This window comes from Antrostomus carolinensis, unplaced genomic scaffold, assembly GCF_000700745.2.
Source record: "Antrostomus carolinensis isolate BGI_N321 unplaced genomic scaffold, ASM70074v2 scaffold271, whole genome shotgun sequence".
Classification (NCBI taxonomy): Eukaryota; Metazoa; Chordata; class Aves; order Caprimulgiformes; family Caprimulgidae; genus Antrostomus; species Antrostomus carolinensis.
Genome location: NW_010293193.1, coordinates 228 through 9896, shown reverse-complemented (window position 1 = coordinate 9896; position 9669 = coordinate 228). Strand labels below are relative to the sequence as shown.

Genomic DNA, 9669 nt, shown 5'->3' with positions numbered 1-9669 from the left:
GAGTTCCTCAGTAGGTTGCAATAATAAGGGATGTCAATAAAAGATCTGTAATTTTTACATCTCAAGAATGCAAATATACACTGATACTAATTTCTCTGTCAGAAAAACAATGTAGATCTCAATCTTCAGAGATCTAATAAAATAAAAAGGAACTCCTCAAATCTTGTTTGGTTGACTTTAAGTGACCTTCTAGATAAAACTGGCACATGTTTTGGAAACATCTGGAAATGTTACTAACTTTCTTCCTGAATAGCCTCTGGCTACAGTAAAAAGAAAACCAAAGTTATTCCAAAGTATTACAGACTGAGCACAGCCTAGTTTAGGCCACAGAATGAAATGGAGAATAACTTTAAAAAGAGAGAAATCACTGAGCCTTGGCCTATTGGGCTATTTTCCTATTTGTAGCATTTACAGAAAAAAAAACAAAAAACTTCCCCTGTCTGGAAAATATTACCAGCATGGTAGCTTTGTGACATTTGTTTTACATGCTACTTTGTATCTCCACTACTCCAAGACACTTCCTTAGTTCTGCTGCCTTCTTCTCCAACTGCTGAATGTTCCAGTGCCACTGTCTTTTATTTGAATGGAGTTTGTTCAGTTGGCAGTGCAAACGTTTTAGAATAGCATCATATCTTTTATTCTGTACCTAATAAAATAGAATAAAATTCACTTCAAAATTTCTTTAAAGTAAAACTATTTACAGAGGTGGGTTCAGCTCACCTAACTCTCAAGTATAGATTCTGACATTTGGCCAAGTTATTCCACATTCACTTTACAGCTAGTGAAGAGGTACAGAGACATCTAGGAAACCATTCATCTGTCTTATTTCAGATATCTGCTTTAGGACTACATGAATCACATCTCTCTTTCCCACTAAGGGAAAGAAAGGCTCTGTCCCACTAAGAGCTTGAGTGAGGAGTTCAGTGTGGGTATCTGCCCTCGACATGTCTAATACTTAACAAAGTAAACCCCACCCAGAGTCAGCGTCTCACAGCTGTGGCAACACTGTACATGGAAAATTTTAGGCTCCAGAGTGACAGATGAGAAAGGAAGAAATTTTCCTTCTTTGACAAGTGTGTTTGAGTATAAATTAAAATACAAATGAGGTAACTTAGGTGGCTGTAGTAGCACCTTCACTGTTGCACTGCACTTAAAAAAGGTGTATTTTGTCTTAGAAAGGCAATACTATAGCAATGGGGTGCTGTATCAATTTAGCCCTCATTGCTGGTTTATATGGAGAACAGCTGCTGCAGGCAACCCTCTGCAGATTTGCATTCTGAAGTGTAAAAGTACGAAACATTCATTGTAATAAAAATGGAAATAATGGCTATTCACTTAATGAAAATTTGGGCTTACTTACCCTGGTTTGAATGGCGTATGAGTGGTAGTGTATAATTATTGCTGCTGCTTGTTGAAGTGTTATTACACTGTATTTAATGTACACATGATGATGTACAGCTGCAGCAGAACTACAGCATTGCCAGTGACTTCCTGTGAGTCTCGTTGCCTAAATTTCACATGTAACTAAGTAACTTCCTCACTAATGTTTTATAAATTGCATTGCCTTCTTTTAGTGATGATCAGTTGTCTTAATGTTGCCTGTCTCTCCACTATAATCCTTCACAACTTTTCGAGGGATGCTGTCAGATTCACTCATCTGAATGAGTGCTTGCAGGATCTGAGCATCACTAGGATTGTGTTGTACGATACTGAAAGTTCTGTGAATATTATCTGCCTTTTTAAGAAATGTGTCTCTAGCACCATTATTTGGAAGTGCCTGGCACATCTGCTGAGGCAGGGAGCACTAATGTGCCTACTGGACAGAAGGGAGGGGGAACATTGCTCTTTACTGGGCCTTGTGTACATGTAAGTTAACCATTAGAAAAAATTGTCTGGGCACTGGAATCTCCAACACTGGGGTTCTTCAAGGACAGGATAGACAAGCATCTGTCATGAATAATATAGTTGCACACTGATGTGGGGGAAAGAAGACAGCAGTGCAATAGACAGTCTTTTGAGCTTTCTTTTTCCTATTATTTCTACATAACAACTTGTTTTCTATTATTTGTGGATGTCTTGAATTATTCTTTATGACTGAAGCCTTGTCCCTACACAGATAACTACCCTGATTTATTATTGACATCCCTGTCCAAGGCTGGAAACAAGCTTGCTCTCTTCAAGAGATGGGTGGTGGGACTGGTGCTAAGGAAAGGGAGTGGGACAAGGTCTACAAGCTGCCTTGCATGTCCATCAGTACCCTGCCTGATAAGAAGCATCCCAGTTACGAATTAATCATAGGGTTTATTAATTAGCAATGTCAGATCACTGACTTACCTTGGAAAAAATGAAACTTCGGCATAAATTTCCTTGCAGAAATATATTTAATCAATATTTTTTAATTTTCCAAAATCCAGCTGATTTGGAAAAGCATTATGAATGTGCTTAGTCGGGAAATCTTTGTGGGAAGCTACAAATAATACTGAGGCAAAGTAATCCCAACACTGCAGCTCAATGGAACTTCATCCATGTGTCTAGTATCTCACTTTATTTCCATGCTTGGTTTTAGTATTCTTTTCTGAGTTAAGTTGAGGACTGCTGGATATTAAGGTCTCTGCTTGTCCATCGTCAGTTTTTATATTGAAAAACAGATTGTTTTTCACAGACCTCTTAACAGAAAATGATACCCTGAAATATTCAAATTTTAATCCTACTTCTTTCTGAGGCAAAAAGATTGTAGAGTCCAAACAACTGAAGAACAGGTTAAGCTTCATTATTTAATTAAATTCTGATAATAGAAAAGAACATTATTTTTAGGCTGCCTAATTGCACTTTAGGTTTAGAGAACTTTCTTAGGAGGATGTTGCCTTGATAACAAAATATTTTCTCAGATGCTAAATAGCATAGACCTAAAGTGGCTATGTTTTGCTTTTCAGTTTAAAAATGCTCTGCTCTTCCCTATCACATGAAAAATGATTCTCTTTTCCTCCTACATTTTACAATGGGCAATACAGCTAACTTAGATCAGTAAATCTTTTTATTGTCAAGCTTTGCTCATTAAATTTTGTGCATTTATTTGAACTAACAAGATAAATGATATGAAACTTCCAAACTAAAAGCTATCTAGACATACAAAGTATTTTAGTAAGGAACAAAATTTAAAATATAGTTCAATTATTTAAAAAGAGAAGGTTTTAACTATTTATCAGAATTTTATCTTGACAGCTAATTAGGAGCTGCTGTGTTATCCCTAATTTAATGTCAGCTCAAATTAGTGAGATTCATGGGAAGTCCATTTTCTTGGTTCAATTGATTCTTCCATTTTTGAGTTACCAGGAACCATGAGACAAGACATGAATAATCAAGTCAGTAGTGAAATTTAAAGTATTTCAAAAGTATTATAGAAATAAAAAAATGTGCTTTTTGCTTTACTACCATTCAGTGACCCCTTTCTTTTCAAGACATCATTCCAAAAGTTCACAGCTGAACTCCTTCTTGAAAGACTTAGGAAAAAATGTTCTTAACTTCAATTTTTCTCATTATAGCAATTAAGTTCTGAATTTTAGAAGGACTATCAGTACCAAGAATTTAAGATAGCATGGCTACTGTATATACTTGACTAATGTATGGCCAGCAACAGTGTATAAAGAACTTCAAACTTCATTTGCACTATGTTCTGTTGGGAGAACTATAATTATATTTTATTCAAATGACTCACCTCAATTTCTTTTCTAAGCTTAGCATGTTTTTTTTCCTCTTCTTCCAGCAAATCTGTTTTTTTATTAATTAATTCTTTCAATGTGGTGATTTCCCTTTTTAAAACTGTAATTTCTTCCTGTGGATGTAAGTCAAGATACAAAAATCTCCTCCTTAAAAAGTTGAATAGTACATCTATTAAATTTCTTTAAAAGGTCACATTTTAACTTTCACTTCATTAACAGAGATGAGATAAAGATATATAGTAAACAATTTCACATTAGAATAATGAATAATAATTAAATTAGTAATAATTTAAGAATTTTATTTAAAATTACTAATTAAAACAATTTATAACATGGCTTTATGTGCTTAAGAAGATACACTCTTGATTTGAAATATGCAAAGAACTACAACAATACAGGAATTTAAACTCATTTTGGTGGTCTTAATTTGGTTTAAACCCCTGGGGAACACCACTAGTTGTAGGCCTCCAACTAGATTCTGCACCACTGATCACTGACCTTCGGCCAGTCAGCCAGTTCTCAATCCACCTCACCACCCACTCATCAATCCCATTCACCCCAAACCTTCTAAGCTTTGCTACAAGGATGTTGTGGGGGACAGTATCAAAAGCCTTGCTGAAATCAAGGTAGACAACATCCACTGATACAGCCTTCCTAGTTGCATCCCTGCAGGCCCTGACCACATACCTATATTCCTCCCAGGTGGATAGACCCTTTTTCCACATTTCATAGACCTTCCTCTTCCCTTTGAGTTTTCCCATGAGCTCCTTGCTCATCCATGCAGGTTTCCTGCCACTCTTGCTTGATTTCTTTCTCCTAGGGATGCACTGGTCTTGGGCTTGGAGGAAGTGGTACTTGAACGTTAACCAACTCTCTTGGGCCCCCTTACCTTCCAACACTCTAGTCCATGGGATGCCCCCAAGTAGGTCCTTGAAGAGGTTGAAGTTGGCTCTCATAAAGTCCAGGGTTGCAACCTTACTTATTGGCTTGCATCTTCCACATGAGATCCTGAACTCCACCATCTCATGGTCACTGCAGCCCAGGCTGACCCCAACCTTCACATCCCCAACCAGCCCTTCCTTGTTAGTAAGAACAAGGTCCAGAATCACACCTCTCCTTGTTGGTTCTTCCACCACCTGTGTCAGGAAGTTATCCTCTACTCTTTGCAGGAACCTCTTGGATTGCGTGTGCCTGGCTGTGCTGCTTTTCCAACAAATGTCAGGGTGATTGAAATCCCCCATGAGAACCAGGGCCTGTGATCTTGAGGCTACTCTCAGCTTCCTGTAGAAGGTTTCATCCACCTTCTCAACCTGATAAAGCAGCCTATAGTAAACACCCACAACAGTGTCACCTGTGTTAGCCCGCCCCTTAATTTTCACCCATAGGCTCTCCACTCCTTCATCATCCATTTCTAGGTGGAGCTGGATACATTCTAGTTGCTCTCTCACATAAAGGGCAACCCCACCACCCCACCTTGCTGGCCTGTCTTTCCTAAAGAGGACATACCCATTCATGACAGGATTCCAATCATACGAGCTGTCCCACCATGTCTCCATGATCGCAATGAGGTTGTGGCACTGCGACCTCACACAGGTCTCTAGTTCTTCCTGTTTATTCCCCATGCTGTGTGCATTTGTATACAAACACTTAGGAGAGGAGAAGTGAGTGGAGCATCCAGGTATCCCCAGAGTCCATTTGATCACGCAGTATAAACCTGACTTTTACAATAATATGCAGATAACAATGGCTGACTGTATTTATTTTTTTTTTACTGCATACTGCATTTCTTCAATTAATGAAGCATTTCAGATTATTTATACTCCCCATAGTCCCTCATGTTTTGTAAACATATTAGACAAAATAATCATATTAGTTAAACTATCCCAAAATTATTTCATACAAAATAATCAAAGAGGAAATACAGTACCTGCACTTGTTTTATAGCAGATCCTTCTGGATTCTGGAGATCACACATTAACTCCTCTTTATTTGTCTTTAATTCTTTAACAACAGCTTTCTTTTTAGCAAGCTCGACCATAACTGGCATTTTACTTTCCATCTCCCAAAAGAGATGTTTATGAGCCTTTATTTTTTCCCGATATTCATTATTTCTTGCAGATGTCATCTCAAACTCTTCTTGTACTGTTTCTGCATCACACCTCAGCTTTAAATTTTCTGAATACAGGGCTCTGACTTGGGCCTCCAGATTTTCACAGTGATATTTTGTCACTTGTATGGCATCATCTTGCAGATATATTTCCCTTTCTGTTGTCTTCATTTCTAACAGAATAGAATCCATTTCTTTTTCTAGTTCCTGAAACTTTGCCTGTAAAATATTTCAGTGTGTACTTAAGAACATTTTTTTTTGAGAGGATACTCGGTATCTAGCTAAACACCGTGATTTATATTTATTCAACAGAGTTTTCTTTTTCACCTGTTTAATATGGCTCGAATGGAAGATAACTAGAGTTCCATTTCCTAAAATCATCACCTTAGAGGCACAATGCAAGAACACTATCTTAGACTTCTCCCCTTAGATGGAGTCTCAAATAAGAATAAAGTATCCTTGAAATTGTGTTAAATTACTTGTATTTGCAAGATACATAGGAAGTGATATATCAACCCCAATCCTAATGTTTGTTTAGAGCTGAAATCTGGTTAAGTCCAAATCAAATTAAAAATAACTAATGATGCCAAAAATCACTTACAAACCCACCCAAACACACAGATCTGAGATTAACTAGCCTGTTCTACTGAAGTTTGCAATCCTGCTTTCATCACAGTAGTATTTGAGAGTCGGATTAATCCCACATATTTTAACCTCCTAAGGAATATGCACCCAGTCCTATAAAAGTCCTTCTCACTGGTGAGAAGTGAACAATACCAGGAAGTAGTTCTTGAACCCATGATAAGAAATCTAAGATGAGAGGGCTGAATTGCTGCCTCAGAAATGTTTATCTCTCTTTGTTGACTACCAAGGGAGCCTGGATGACTAATATGGGTTTAACATCTGACTCGTAGGTGATATAAGCTAGGTATGATGAATCCCACCCAAACTAACAGCCAACAGTAGTGCATTTAGTGAGAGAATTAGCATTGTGATTTATGTCACCTATTATCTTTTCCCTAATGGGAGTATTATGAGTGCTATGAAATCTCTTACTCAATGTCTTGAACAGATTAAAACATTATTCACTGTTAAGAGCAAAAAGTTTCTGCATTACTTTTAATTTTGAAATCTTGGACTGCAGTTTTAACAGGATTTGTACCAGTGCCAGCCACCATTTACTGAGGACAGGAAAGCAAAAGATCTTAATGGCAAAGATCTCCAGACTTGGAAAGGAAATTATTGTTTTCAGTGTCTTCTGTGACATGTAAACATGGGAATAGATGTAAAGACGAAAAAGCAGTTCTGCACTCTGACTTCAGGTTCCTAATTATTTAACTTTGCTGTTCTACTAACATTAATGTCTGTATGGAATTTCCTAGGGTCTGGGCTTTTTTAAAAGAAAAATGAAAAGGTGTGGAAGATGAATAAAATAATTGAATTAATTACCTAGGGCTTTAAATTTGTGAGTTTTTGAAAACAGATACACTTGTTAAAATTGTTTGATCACAAATTAACTGTTGCAGCATCAGCATACTATATTATGGGATGGTATATCATTAGGAGAAAGCTTCTTGTCTGTGTGGCCAGACAACTGACATTCCTAAGCAATAATAGTTTCACTGTTCCTTCAGAGAAGTTATCTTCATACAAAATTTCAAACCTCAATTATTTCAGTTGTTGAACTATTCACAGATGTTATAATTAGAACTCTGTTATTTCTATTTGCATTCTCCCATGCTCAAAAATGCCCGAATGTTATTGTATCTTTCCTCAGACTTAAATGTAAGTCTCTCAATAGAAATTTGGTTTCAAATGCTAAATAATAATTGAAAACTTAATAAGTTCTGTGAGAGATTGGAACAGAAATTATTACGTAGTCTTCATGAAAACTACATGTACCAAAGTTCTACAAAATATTACTAATTTAATGACTATTTAGGACACCCACTTCAAGTACACAGAAAAAAGTATTTGTACGAAAAAGATGTTAAGAAAAAAATATAGAGTCTCCTGAAAATCTGCCAAAAAGGATGCTTTTAAAATAGTTTTTTCTTTTCCGATAGTTTCTTAGGAAATCACCATGAAAAATTCACAGACCTCTAACTTTTTATTGAGTTTTTGTGGGTTTACTCTCTCAGTGGTTTTAGGGGTTTGGTTGGGTTTTTTTTTAAAAAAAAAAACACCCTAAAGCTTCTGCTATAACCTACTTTAGTGAAGTCTTAGCTGTGTTGCAGCCTTACAAATAACTATACACACACACAGGTTTGCCTAAGTCTAAATGACACACACAGGAACAGAACAGCTACCTTACACTTAAATGCAAATGCCCAGAAAATAATGAAGTGCCATCAGTTTCTCTTTTTCATGGGAATAATTCCCTCATCTAATGAAAAAATTATATTTATTAAACTAGTCCAAACAAGGCTTATTACCTGCAGTTGGAAAAGAACTGTTTTGCTTTTTTCTATCTCTGATGCTTGAGAATGCTGCTGCTCTGCAACTTGTTTTACGACTTCAATTAGTGATGGAGAATTTTGCTTGGCCATTTTAGAAACAAGTGCAGAACTAGAAGGACATAAAAAAGAAGTTAATTGTTTTATCAACATTCTATTTAATTCCTAATTGTTAATGAAAGAGAACAATATCAAGGCCTTTTCTATGGGATCCTAGATCAACATCTTACTTCATTTGGTTCATTTTTTATTAGTAAGAACAGGTTACTGAAGGGTGGACACTCAAAGTAAATGATAGAGGATTAGAACCCTTTCATGCAGAGTGTTATAAAATAAAGTATTGCAATGTTCTGGCTTCTCCACAGGTCAGATCCTCAGTTTGTGAATACAGTCATCGCTCTTAAAAGCCTCTTTAGAGCATCTTAAATGCATGAGAGTATGCTCTCGTATTTAGCCTGAATATTTAAAATGTTGCAGTTACCATACTGCAACTGCCTGCGATATTAACTATTAAACTATCATAGAATCACAGAATCGTAGAATGGTTTGGATTGGAAGGGACCTTAAAGGTCATCTAGTTCCAACCCCCCTGCCATCAGCAGGGACACCTTCCACTAGAACAGGTTGCTCAAAGCCTCATCCAGCCTGGCCTTAATGTAAGAAAACTATAAATTTGAGAAAACTGTCACATTGAAAGTCACAAACTAGTATCACTGTAAAGGCCCCTCTAGTGATTAGAAAATATTTAGTACTATTTTTCTATCACTTTGGATAGAATAATTAAAAAGATCTTTATTGTTGCATAAAAAGAAAGCGCCCAGGTGAGCAATGAACCGTGCCTGGAGGTTGGTAGCCTTGACTAGGAAACGACATCTACCATTCTATCTTTAAAGCTGTTGCAACCCCTCACGTCTCCCTTCTGTCCTGCTCAAGGCCTCCACGACCCCCAGCCCGGAGCAGGCCGGCCCCTGAGGGGAGCACGGCCCTTAGCAGTGGCCAAGCAGCACAGAGAGCCGGGAGGGGGCCGGGGGGAGAGGGGACTGTCCCCAGCAGGAGATGGAGGAAGAACGGAGGGAACAACTCGCCCTGTCAGAAGTGGTTGGGTGCTCGGCTGTAGGGCTCGTAGCAGTAGCACGGCGTGGCTCAGCCTGTGACTGAGGCTTAGCTTTCTTTCACTTTCTGAGTTCCCCGAGTTACCTAATTCACGGTATTAGACTGCATTGTCTGTCTTAATTTGTTCGCATTTGATATACGCTGCAGAGAACATGAGTTTTGCTGAGCGCCACTGGGTTACAGGGAACAAGAAACATGGCCCGGTTTCTCCTGCTCTACAGCATGTCCTGTTTTATAGCCACGGACTTGTCTCGTGCCCACTCATATTCCTCTG

At 37.7% G+C, this 9669-nt stretch overlaps 1 protein-coding gene across 1 annotated transcript; it reads right to left on the bottom strand.

Annotated features, from left to right (window-relative positions):
* Window positions 1-481: 481 nt before the first annotated feature.
* On the bottom strand, window positions 482-8387 carry CCDC122 (coiled-coil domain containing 122). The gene is made up of 4 exons (XM_010177168.2): window positions 8262-8387; window positions 5647-6045; window positions 3716-3832; window positions 482-646 (listed from the first exon to the last, which is right to left on the bottom strand). The coding sequence occupies exons 1-4, from the start codon at window positions 8373-8375 to the stop codon at window positions 482-484; spliced, it is 795 nt and encodes a 264-aa protein (XP_010175470.1). The 5' UTR covers window positions 8376-8387.
* Between the last annotated feature and the right edge of the window lie 1282 nt (window positions 8388-9669).

What these genes read in the sequence shown, in the direction of transcription:
- CCDC122 (XM_010177168.2), bottom strand. Translation starts at nt 8,375, where the DNA reads ATGGCCAAGCAAAATTCTCCATCACTAATTGAAGTCGTAAAACAAGTT. An exon ending in CAGTTCTTTTCCAACTGCAG is followed by an intron (nt 6,046 to 8,261) that starts GTAATAAGCCTT and finishes AATATTTTACAG; the next exon opens with GCAAAGTTTCAGGAACTAGA. An exon ending in AGCTTAGAAAAGAAATTGAG is followed by an intron (nt 647 to 3,715) that starts GTGAGTCATTTG and finishes CTATTTTATTAG; the next exon opens with GTACAGAATAAAAGATATGA.